Below are 12,140 nucleotides of genomic sequence, written 5' to 3'. Positions count from 1 at the left end.
CTGCAATTTTATGACACAGACAAATTAGGTGTTGCTGTCTAACACAGTCCTTGCTCTCTGTCCCCATGAAAACAAAAACAAAACACTTGAGAGTACAGAAAACACACCAAAGTGAACCAAATCAGGTCAGTTAAACCAGTACTTACTTCACTATCAAATAGGCAAAGAAAGCTCATGATTATGCACAGACAAATCTGTACAGTGGTTTGGGTCAAGCAGTGAGAGACGTGTAGATTTAGCTCCTGACTCATTATTTATGGTAAAAAAAAAAAATTAAACGGAAGGTGAGGGACGACCCGCCCCATTGAGTGACTGAGAGGCCGGGAGGGAGGGGTGAGTGTGTGGGTGAGAGCGGGACGCACTGGGGAGCTGGAAAGAGTCACAGTTTGGGGAGGACGCAGCAGAGTTCATGATACTACACGCAGCGGAGGTTTGGAGGAAAAATAGTCCACAGAGTGGAAACTTTTTACCAGGTGAATACCACACATGGACGTTTGTTTTTAGGCGTGGAGAACTGATTGATGGTCATTTTCATACACAACGTTACGCAGAAGGAAAAGAAACATCTTCAGAGTCCTACGAGCCTCAGCGCAGCACCAGGATGTTCCGATCAGACCAGACACTCCTAACAGGTACTTTAAGTTATCACAGCTGTTGTGTTAAGCAGAAACAAAGTGTGAGGACATTGTGCGTTTCGTGCACCGCGGCAAGTTGGTGTCGAAATTATTTCCCATTAAAGCTCGATCAGTCTTCCCAAAACAGGAAAATGCTTTGAATTCCATGAGTGAGGGTCTGGCTGACATTCAAATAGAGTTATAAAGTTACAAAAGTTGGTCTCAAGGCGAGAAAAGTGGCCAATTTGGTTATTTTTAGTTTTTATCCAAATAGAATGAATAGATAAATAAATAACTTGAGCGTATTTGTGAAGCTTAACATTGAATTTACAGAAAACGACGACATAATTTAAGGATTAGAGTGAAACTTTGGACGTCTGTGTTGATGTGCGGGTCAAAATCATACATATGTACCTGCTGAAATGCAAATATTTGTGGCAAAAGATTTATGAACACACGGAACTTGTAAGCAGACAATAAATTAAATTAAATAAGTCCCCTACCCATAGACAGCTCTTCTTGTTTTAGAGATTTCACTACATTTTTTCATAAGATGCCATCCATTATTCAAGCTCTAAGTGACTCCTACTTTCTTTGCCAGGACATCAGGAAAGTTTTGAAACTTACTAATGTATGTTCTTAGTTTTATTGCTCTTGAAACAAGATCACATGTAAAATCTAAAGATTCCATAGTTTTCATACTTTGCTCATTTTCAGCCTATACAGTTGAAATGGTTTAATTTTGCTTTGTGCTGTTTTGATCAGGATTTCTTCATTCTCTCCCAGGTCTCCTATGATCTATAGGTCTCTGAAGAGGCTCTAAGATGCCAGTGGTGACCTCACAGGGTTGAGCAGCCCTGCCTCCCGCTGCTGTGTCCAGTGCTGTGGCGCCCTCTGCTGTGTAACCCAGGAAGGCCAAACAAGAGGGCAGGCCAGGCAGGATGGGGAACGTATTCGAAGAGGGGATGAACATTGTCATTGTCAGCCACTATAACCACTCAGGAAAGTGGGACCGCCCTCGAAGCAGCGGGGCCTGTAAGACGGCTGTGCTGCTCCTCATCTGTGTGCTGATCGTTCTGGAGAACGTCACAGTGCTGCTCGCTCTCTGGAGGAACAAGCGCTTCCACAGTCGCATGTACTTTCTGATCGGGAACCTAGCCCTGTCAGACCTGCTGGCTGGTGTGGCCTATGTGGTTAACATTTTCACCTCAGGAACTACCACCTTTTACCTGACCCCCGTGCAGTGGCTGGCCAGAGAGGGGAGTATGTTTGTGGCCCTTAGTGCATCCACATTTAGCCTCCTTGCTATTGGTATTGAGAGGCACATGACAATGGTGCGTTTGCGTCCCTGTGAGACAGCAGGTCGGGGGAGACTTCTTGGACTACTGGCAGCCTGCTGGCTTGTATCAGTGTTGCTCAGTGCTTTGCCCAGCCTGGGCTGGAACTGCCTCAATAACCGGGCCTCCTGCTCCACAGTGCTCCCACTCTACGCTAAGAGCTATATCGCTTTCTGCATCAGTGTCTTCAGTGCCCTGCTGGTGGCCATCATCATCCTCTACATCAGGATCTACCGCCTGGTGACCTCCAGCGGCCGCAGGGTGAGCAGCCGGCCTTCAGAGCGCTCACTAGCTCTGCTGAGGACTGTGGTTATCGTCCTCGGAGTGTTCGTCATGTGCTGGACCCCCCTCTTCCTCCTGCTGCTGCTGGATGTGGGGTGTAGTCCAGATAGATGCCCAGTGCTCTATCAGGTGGACTGGTTCATCGCCCTGGCAGTGCTAAATTCTGCCCTCAACCCTCTCATATACACTCTGTCCAGCAGGGAGATGAGGGCAGCGTTCTTTCGGCTGCTGTGCTGCCGTCAGACCAGCATGGAGTCCACGGGGACTCCTGTGGTGGGAAACCCTCACCTGGGCACTGCAATCCCCACAGCAGAGAACAGCAAGACCAGCCTGGGTATGGGAGGGGGCAGTGGGATGGGGAAGTCCACGCTGAATAGGGGAAGGGGTCCAGTGAACTCTGACAGCAAGCATGGAGATCCATCAGCGACTGCTGTGGCCCACCCCTCAGGACCTGCAGACCTGCTGTCTGCTGTGCTGGTCAAGGCGGGGGCTCTGCCTCCCCTCAGCAAGTTCTGATACAAAGCACCTTAAAGAGGCCTTACAAACAACAGAAATGAACATAAAATAGAAACACTACAGCTGTCTGCCACTTTTTGTTGATGCACAACGACCGGAGCAGCAAGGACACAAAGAAGGAATGACTTTAATATTTAAACCTCATGAAGAATGCCAGAAAAAGTACAACCAGAAAACTGAAGCCACTATTTCTCACAACACCAGAGTAACTGACACGTTATGTGCCTTAAGCAATGAATAAAGTGAATGTTTTAACCTTTAAAATACAACAGGACAGTTTCTAGGCCAAGGCCAAACCAAACCCCAAATTTAATCTCCTGGCTTAACCCATATCTGTGAATCCTGCTTTCACAACAGCTGAGTTTAACAAACAGTGTTTTGTCTTTGCATTTATATATTTTTTTATTTTGTCATTAGGAGCTGAAAGATAAAATTTGGGCACTTTTTTTGCATGTGCTGTGTGCAAGTACTCTTGAAACACCTGTATCTCCCACCACAAAATGATTTCATAAAGTATTTATTTTCTGTGAAAACATTTGCGGGCTGCACGGTGGTGCAACGGTTAGCGCTGCAGCCTCACAGCAAGAAGGTCACCGGTTCAAATCCCCACCTCGGCCGGTTGGTCTTTCTGTGTGGAGTTTGCATGTTCTCCCCGTGCATGCGTGGGTTCTCTCCGGGTACTCCGGCTTCCTCCCACAGTCCAAAAACATGCTTACCAGGTTAATTGGTCACACCAAATTGTCCCTAGGTGTGAGTGTGTGCGTGCATGGTTGTCTGTCTATGTGTCAGCCCTGCGATTGACTGGCGACCAGTCCAGGGTGTACCCTGCCTCTCGCCCAATGATTGCTGGGATAGGCTCCAGCCACCCGCGACCCTGTAACAGGATAAGCGGTATAGAAAATGGATGGATGGATGAAAACATTTGCAATCTTGATACTTTTGGTATATATTATTTGATATAGATTGTGTGCATAAAACGCTTTGGTACTGGGACTGAATTTTAATTTTGATGCAATCGAAGATGCACTGTGAGAGAAAATAAACCATTTATTTCTATTTGTTGTTTAGACTAGCGGCCTCTAGGGGCTGTGATACTCATTACACATCAGAAAAACAATCTTTTAGGTGACTGAATAATGGGGGAGGAAAAAAAACATTTTTATCATTTGATTCTTTCCACTCCCAGTGGGAAAGAGCGTAAAGATTGTCCTGAAGGTGAAGCTGTTCATACTGGGAATGGATTCATCTTTCACATGTGGTCTCAGCTCTGCTCTGTCGGCATCAGCTGCTCTGTGAGATCAATTAACGTGTGTAATAACTACAGTCACGGACACTTTTTCCTCTCATCAGCATATCTAGAAACCACTCACACGTCAGCTAACCACTAGTGAATAGGAGTGTTGGATGTGAATTATTTAATGGTGGTAGACTGTAAATTACATTTCTGCCTAGGGTGGTGCAGTGCCTGATGCCATTATATAGCAAATACAATAAAATCCTATTCCCTTATATGAAAGATTCACTCTTGTCATGTTTTTCTGTCAAATCAATAACTTGCCTGCTCTCAAATCCATTTTATACCACCCATGTTCAGTCTCTTCATGGCTCCTCTGCATAAATCATCACGGTGCGCATATAGGAAACACAACAGGGATTTTCTGTGCATCCTTTGCACCATTTGAGACGTAAACGTAGGTGCAGATCCTTCTATTATACTCAAGGTTCACTTTAAAGTTTCAGCAGTGAATATATTTATGTTGAAACTCTGTGATTTGTCAGATTATCTTTTGCTATTCAGACAGGAGCAGAGAAATGTCATGAATCGTAACCCACTGCACTCTTTTGATGTCCTAATGGGAGGTTTGATTGATGGTCTCATATCCCTGTTCACAGGTAGACCTGGGTCAGCCTGTGATGAATAATGCAGACAAACTCTTGATATTTATTTTAACCAGGGGTTTCAAGCTCGGTCAGGTCAGGTATGAGGTCATAAAAACCATACTGCATGAGATGTGTCCGGTTATTGTATAAGTTTTCCAGAAGTGGCTGTGACCTCGCCCAGATTACTTGATATTTTCCAAAGGAAAACTAAACTTTAAGGATACAGGGTTTTTTTTTTAAGTTTCCTTTTGTGATATCGCTTAAATGTGTTCCCAATATAGTAACACCATTAACATTTACAGTATGAGCTTAAAAACAATTCCTGACCCTGAAATGAGATGGGAGGGTTGCTTGCATTTAAGTGTTGTGGAATCTAATACTACAAGAAAGTATTATCAAATTCAGGATTCATGATATGATTTGGATTTTTAGGTCTCGTAACTTGAAATTGACTCAGACTCTGACCTTGACTTGAGCACTGACTTCATTTTGACAACACTCATCCATTCTCAACAAGGACTCCAAGACTTGGTTACTCAAGTACAACACTACAAGCCAAAGTGATTTTTTTTTTTTCTTTTTTTGTTAATCACAGTAATCAGCATCTAGATCTTTGGTTGTTTTAGTTGCAGCAGTAAAAGGTTATCTTAACTTGAGCAGACAGGTGGCCTGATTGCAGCACAGTTTGGTGTTTATACCACGTTGCACAGCACAGAGCAGACAGAAACTGACAGCCTGGCATTTCATACTCACCTCAGCTAAAGGATATGTCCCTGCCTCGCAACAGCACATCTGATGGAGGAAGACAGGGGGGACGGTTCCAGCTAAGCGTTTCCAGCTTAAAGGTCACTGACTGCTTCCCATCAGAAATGCTTCGACGCTCTTTCCTGGTTCAGTTTGGTAACAGCATTACCTTATGTCACATTGAATATAAAAAATGCTAAAACATTAAGCCCACATTTCTTGTCAAAGTTGTTACCATCCTCAAGTCACACACCGTCTTTCACCAAATTGTTCGGGTATATTGAGCTGCTGTTAATGCAAACAAAAGAAAAAACTCTTGAGAGGGGCTCACAGCTAACTAACAGAGATTTAACAACAGTCTTCAATAAATCGTGGTTAAAACCTTGTTGCTATTGGAAATGATACAATCCCATACAGAATATTTTACCTTCTATAAGTAATAAAATAATAATAAAGAGGATTAGTGGTGCCTGGTACTGCCATGTGTGCACATTCAAGAGAGCACCGTCCTCAGGTTAACTTCACAGAGAATAAGACTGATATTCAAGGCAACATTAAACGGTAAACACAAACTGTGAAGATATCAAACAAAAAAAGGCCAAGTTTAATCAGCTTCAGTGAATCCTGAAATTAGCAGATAAACTGTTTTTCAATAAAAACTCGAAAAAATAGCTGCTAGTTGCCAGAGAGCCTGGCACTGCAAACAGAAGTGACCCAGGTGCAGCTCACGCTTGCTCATCAGACCGAGGCTGAGCCTCTCCATCCAAACAGCCAAGGCTTGATTTTAAACCACCACTAGCTCCACAATCTATAAACAAGGGAGGGCTAAAAAGACAGATAGCAAGATGTGTTGTTGACCTGTGAGACAACAGGCAGAGATTTAATTGCATGGCTGTCCAGCTAATGATGAGCAGTTTTTCTTGGCCATGCTGCTGGAGGATGATGAGACACCAGGGTCAGGATTTTGATGAGCTCAAGCGATACCTGTGCTGGAGGTGAACAGTGGCAGCTCAGTGGCGTATGTCATGTCCTTATTCTCTTCCCACATTTCTTGACTCCATCTGAGCAGTCGTATTAGATGCAGGTAAAAAGCAGAAAAACAATCTAATCTATTTTTTCATCCTGACTCTTTAAATTACAGTTGACAGTACTTTATTCAAATACTAAACCCAGTATGATGTCAAAAAGCTTCTAATTTATATGATCTTTAATGAAAAGCATTCTACCTCTGTGGCCTTGGTTTACCTCAGGCTTGCACAGAAACGGTGTTTCAGTCGACCTAAAACACAAACTTTTGTAAACGGACTTCAGAGTGGGATTTTTCTGAAACGCTGTGGACACCGTTGCCGTGTTAACAGTAAGCTAGCGTTTTCAGTGGAAACGATGACGTCACACTCCGCCTCGCGCGAGCTCATACAATAGGACAACAGTACCGTTGTTACAATTGTTGTAAACTACCGTGTCATGCTTGTGTTGCTCAATCCGCTGTATCTGCTGACTGTCTTCATACAAAATGTGCATCTGTTGCTCCACTTTTTAACTTCTTGTTCCCCAATACACCAGATGATCGGCCCAACTGTACTTCTGTGGAGATCTACCAAAAGCGGCTTCTGGACAAGACAGTTATAGCACCACCTACAGGCCTGGCATGCTTACTACAGCGTTTTCAGTCACTCTGCGTTACCGTGTAAACGCAGTTTTTTTTTCCACTGCGTGAAATGTTGTTGTGTAAACTGGGCCTTAATGAGCCAATCAAGTGGCTTTAGACAGAGAGAATTCATAACTAGTGTATTTATTAATTTATCCAAAGCTTTTGATGGAGTCAGTGATAGCTTAATATAACATCCTTTGAACTAAAATAAACATCAAGTTTTATACGTAAAATTTTTTATATGTAATTCGAAAGCTCTCTGTCTCTATCCAAAAAATAAAAATACTTTTATGTAATAAGGAGACATTTCAGGAGATGATAAGGTAAAAAAAAAAATCTTGTTCTGAAATTTGGATCTCTCTACCCTAGATAGAAGAAAAAAATGGGTAGGACTGGTAAAACAAAAAAAAACAAACAAAAAACCTCTGCAGAAAAAAAACTAACCAAAGAGGTCAAGAGGTCACAGATGTAGATGTGCAGATCCAATGGTTACAGCGTTAGATATAACTACCTAGAATCAAAAATTTGTGTGTTTAATTCTACTTGTGGTTGTAAAAACAGTAAATATGTCATAATATTGATATGTACTGAGAGGCAAAATGCTGAGCATTTTTTTAAATTTCTCACCTTCATCCTGTTTGGTTTTAGCCTTCTTCATTCCAATTTCTGTCCAAATCTCAGCCCAAACATGTTTAACCAACATGCATAAATTCATATTCATTTTCAGAGCCCAAATTCCAGCTCCGACAGATTCCATTTCTCCAAACACCTGAAACAAACAGAGTTTAATGGCTTGCGCTAACTGGGTCAAACACCTTAATAAATCATGTTAACTAAATAGCCGTCACCGGCTCTCTTTGAGGATTTAGACACGCTGGATTTGTGTCATTCTCTGTGCACAATGCCTATTTGCATATGACTAATGTGAACACGACAGAGGACAAGAGAATCACACCACCCCCTGTCATCATGATCCTGGCTTTATGCTGCTGTGTGGGGAGGAGGAGAGCATGCATGTGTGTGTGTGAGTTTGCATATTGGCCATGTTGTTCAGAAAAATGTGTGTGGGCAATCATGTGTGTTTGAGAGAAAGAACAAAGGCTCCATCTGGTCCAAGCACCCTGAATGAGCCAGTGTGAAACACTTCTGTCATTCTCGAGTCCCTTTTTGAAGCTGCTTGGAGGTGGAGGGGAGGCCAGGCAAAGAACAGTGAGAGGTCCAATTTGAGGCCGGGCCCCCACAGCTGAAGCCGTTCTCTCCCCTACAGCTGAGTTGTTTTGCAGTGGTGTGTAATGATCCTGCTCCCCTACCTTCCCCTCCTCAGCTCTCTGATTCAATACGGTGTAATTACACAAGCAACAAAGAGAATCAAGACCCAAGCAGAGTTTGGTGATAAGCTCCCTGAGATCAGAGGGCTTTATCCGGGGAGCAGCTGGAAGGAAGGTCACTTCTTTAGAGGATATCTGAAGGAGCCGACTGAGTCTTGGACTGGTGGGCACTCTTCTCAGTGTCCCTGTCAGCAGATCACTGCTGTTAATTCTCCTCTCTAGAGCTGATCAAGTCTCGACTCCAGTGGAGTTTCAGCAGGCACAACAAAACAGTAACAAAGAACATTTTGATCTGACAGTCGTTTTAACATCTCAGCTACGCCATTCTATTTTCTTCCGTCTGAAGCTACAACAAAAAAATCCTCTCTGGGATATTTTAATCTCTTTGTGCTTTGCAGAGCTGCAAAATGTTCTCCAATCTTTTCTTAATGTTGATTAACATATCCATCTGACAGAACAAAGATTATACCCACAGTGTCTCCAAAGATACAGATATCTTATTTAAATCTCAGAATATTGTCATCTTTTTTTTTTATTGTCTGAGGACAGTTTTAGAATCGCAAATCAACCACTGTGAATTTTCCCTTTAATTCTTCAGTTTAAAAATGTAAATGTCCAGAATAACTATTCAACAAATGAGGCACCCTGGAAACAATAAATCTAACACTGTGTTTAGGAAGTAGATTCCAGCTAACACTGGATCAGTCTGATAACAAGGAAAGAAGTAACACCTCCTGTTCAGTCCTTGTCTGTGCTGTTAGATTCCAGATGAACACCTTGCAGCAAACAACCACCTGCCAAAAACAGCACACTCTTCTGTGAAGCTGCAGTAATAGAAAAATTATGACTAAAGTTAGAAAATTAGCTTGTGAATGTTAATCAAACTACAGGATTGTTGTAATCAGCTGTCAATGGTTGCAAGAGTTAAAGCCAGTGCTGAAGGACTACAACTAGGGGTAAGTTTTAAAAACACTGAAAACCACATACACACACTTTCAAAAAGCCTTCACAGCAAAAAGTAAACATGCTCACAGTCTGGTACAAAAATCTTTTTAGTCTAAAAAGCATATTTCTTTGAAGGGGCTGTTAGTTTATCTAAAAAGGCTAGTTTTTAAGGCATAAAGACTCTGTTTCCCATGAGCAGTAGCCACAGTCACGAGGATGAGACTCTACTCACAGCTCGGTGCTCTGAGACATGTCTGTAACATTTGTAGCCAATCCTGGTTATGACCTACCAGTGCTCATTTACTACAACCTAACCAAGCAAAGCAAATGTAACCTCACTCTTCATTTTATTGATAGACTCTCAACAGACCACTGCAGTATAAGTGCTGCATGTGGGCTTGAATCAGAAGGGCTTGAATCAGAAGCTGTCCCAATTCAGGGGCTGCAGCCTCCAAAGGCCGAATTTAAAGACAGATTACATCACAACTTGCACGTGAATGCCGAAGATGATGGACACAACAAAACCCTGGAAAAGGAGTCCTGTTTTATCCAGTTGTGAAGAATTTGTGTCTGGCACACTGTGAGATTCTGAAAAAAAAAACTTGGCACATGAGGACATAAATGACCATTACACCAAAACTCAAAGACTTCATAAGACCACGTGGTCTATCACTCTCCTGTTCAGCTTCCTTCTGCTCTTTGTCCCTTTTTCTTTTTGACAGCCCAGCTCCAGTATCCGCTTTTACTACAAAATAAATTCAACAGACTCTGATCACAGATCACAGATCTTTCTTATAAATGTTTAACCTTTTTAGCTGGCACAATGTTGTCATTAAAGAGTTCAATGTGCTGTAAATTATTCTGGTCCTGGATGACCCTGACAGGGGGACAGAGACAAAGCAATTCTAAATAACCTATTTTGGTGCCAATAATCTTTTTTTAAGTTATGCATTATGATGCAAAATATATCTAGAAGTGAAAGTTTTTCAAGATCACTGAGAAAGTCCTCACAGGGGCTTAAAGTGGCTGTGAGGAGTTTGAAAGTGATCTTGAAAAAGTCTACCTTTTAGATATATGCCTGATTGTAACCCACACTTTAAATTGTGATTATCAGCACCAATGTTGCTGGTTACAGGTTATTTTAAATTGTTACTTATTAGCTTTCAGGTTGGATTGTCCAGGACCGGATTGATTTACGGCACGTCAAGGTCTCAGGTCTATGAAAACACCGGCTGACAAAGTTTACCAGTGAGAAGAGATAAAACACAGAAATCTGTGTTTTTCTCTGCTGAGAACCGATTTCTGTGACTCATTTTGTAGTAACTGGGGAAACTGGAGCATAACTGTCAGACAAAAGGGTCAGAAGAAGCTGAACTGGAGTGATACAGCCCAAGCTAAAGGCTAATTAGCCTTTAGCTCGGGCTGTATCACTGTATAACATGGGGGCTAAACTGTTTGTGATGATGTTGATTTCAACCCACAGTCACCAGTTATTCTGCAGTGGTCTGTTCAATCTGAGAGTCTATCAATAAAATGAAGATTGAGGTTATGTTAGCTCTGCTTGGTAGATGACTGGTAGGACATAGCTAACCAGGAATAATAACATTACACATTACAGACATGTCTTAGAGCACCGGCCAGCTGCGCTAAATATAAACGGCTACTAAACTACTTACAAACTGACAGTGTTTAGTTGTTGTCGCGTTAGCCTAGTCGTAGCATCGGGCTAACGTATAGCCGGTTGCTACAACGTTTGCTTGATGTTACGTTTCAAACCGTAGCGCTACTTAACTATGCTGACATATTACCTCGGCGCGTTCTCAAATGACTGCGATAAGTAAGAAAAGCTCTTTAACATTTCTCATTTTGTGTTTGTTTCCGATGCCATTTATATGTTCATATGTGTGTCTGTTTCTTTTTTTCTGTTTCTTTTTTTCTTATTTTGGAAGAGTAAGTTGCCAATAGTTGGGTATTTGTAATTGTTTGCTGTCTGTCTGGGCAGTTTGTATGATTGCCGTCTCATTACAACAGATAGATGGCAGAAGTGGTTAAGCAAACCCTAAATTCCCCCTCTTTTCCTCCATGCCCCTCCAAACAACAGCTGCTTTCTCCCCTAACCGTCTCTGATTGCAGTCTTCTGGCGGGGCCTGACGGCATGCACGCACCTGCTCGCATCGACCTCCAATCCATCTCCTCCTCGCTCGCCTGACACAACTGAAGGGATTAGCACGTCTGGGGCCAGGGAAGAAGTGAGCGAGGCGATGGCGGCCTTTTAGTCTTGCATGCGTGTCCCGTCCCTCAGCAGTGGCATTGAGCGTGTGTGCACAGCTGGCTGATTCTCTTGCTCTGAGCATGCAAGCAGCCCGGAGGTTTGTGTGTTGTGTCAAAGAGCAAATGGAGGAGAGGACACCCATAATAGACTGTGAGTGAGTATGTCATGTAAAAACACCACTCCATGTCTTTTTACAACATCCTCATACTTTCAGAGTTTAACAGTTGATAACCCACTGCTACTTCAAGAGTTTCTACTTAAATTTCTTTAAAAAATCCTCTTAAAGTCCAGGGGTCCAGAAGCACATTAGCAAGGGTTGATAATGTGGAGTTTTAAGCTGATGCCAATAATCAATAATAGTAATAATTAATCAAATCTTACTCAAAGTAAGTGAGCGGGTTGCCACTGTTGGCTATGGCTGCCTTTTGCAGCAGCTCTCTTCCTTGCCATTTCTTGTAATTTTTTGTCTCTTTTTCATCTTTGTATTTGGAGTGGATCATTACTTTGTATGGCTCGTTTGTTGGTCATGGACACCAAACTTTTTGTGTCTTCAGTGATATTTTTACTTCT

At 42.5% G+C, this 12,140-nt stretch overlaps 1 protein-coding gene across 1 annotated transcript; it reads left to right on the top strand.

Moving 5' to 3' along the window:
* The first annotated feature begins 377 nt into the window (after window positions 1-377).
* s1pr3a (sphingosine-1-phosphate receptor 3a) lies at window positions 378-4,209 on the top strand. Its single transcript, XM_074668278.1, has 2 exons — window positions 378-632; window positions 1,401-4,209. The coding sequence occupies exon 2, from the start codon at window positions 1,556-1,558 to the stop codon at window positions 2,747-2,749; it is 1,194 nt and encodes a 397-aa protein (XP_074524379.1). The 5' UTR covers window positions 378-632; window positions 1,401-1,555; the 3' UTR covers window positions 2,750-4,209.
* Window positions 4,210-12,140: the final 7,931 nt, after the last annotated feature.

Source organism: Halichoeres trimaculatus, unplaced genomic scaffold (genome assembly GCF_033239565.1).
Source record: "Halichoeres trimaculatus isolate MK-OKI-2021-1 unplaced genomic scaffold, fHalTri1.1 fHalTri1_scaffold_4, whole genome shotgun sequence".
Lineage (NCBI taxonomy): Eukaryota > Metazoa > Chordata > Actinopteri > Labriformes > Labridae > Halichoeres > Halichoeres trimaculatus.
Note: the sequence above shows the minus strand (reverse complement) of the source record. Positions and strands in the feature narration are given on the sequence as shown.

Bases quoted from the DNA above. Each gene is read 5' to 3' on its own strand.
- s1pr3a (XM_074668278.1), top strand. From the start codon at position 1,556: ATGGGGAACGTATTCGAAGAGGGGATGAACATTGTCATTGTCAGCCAC.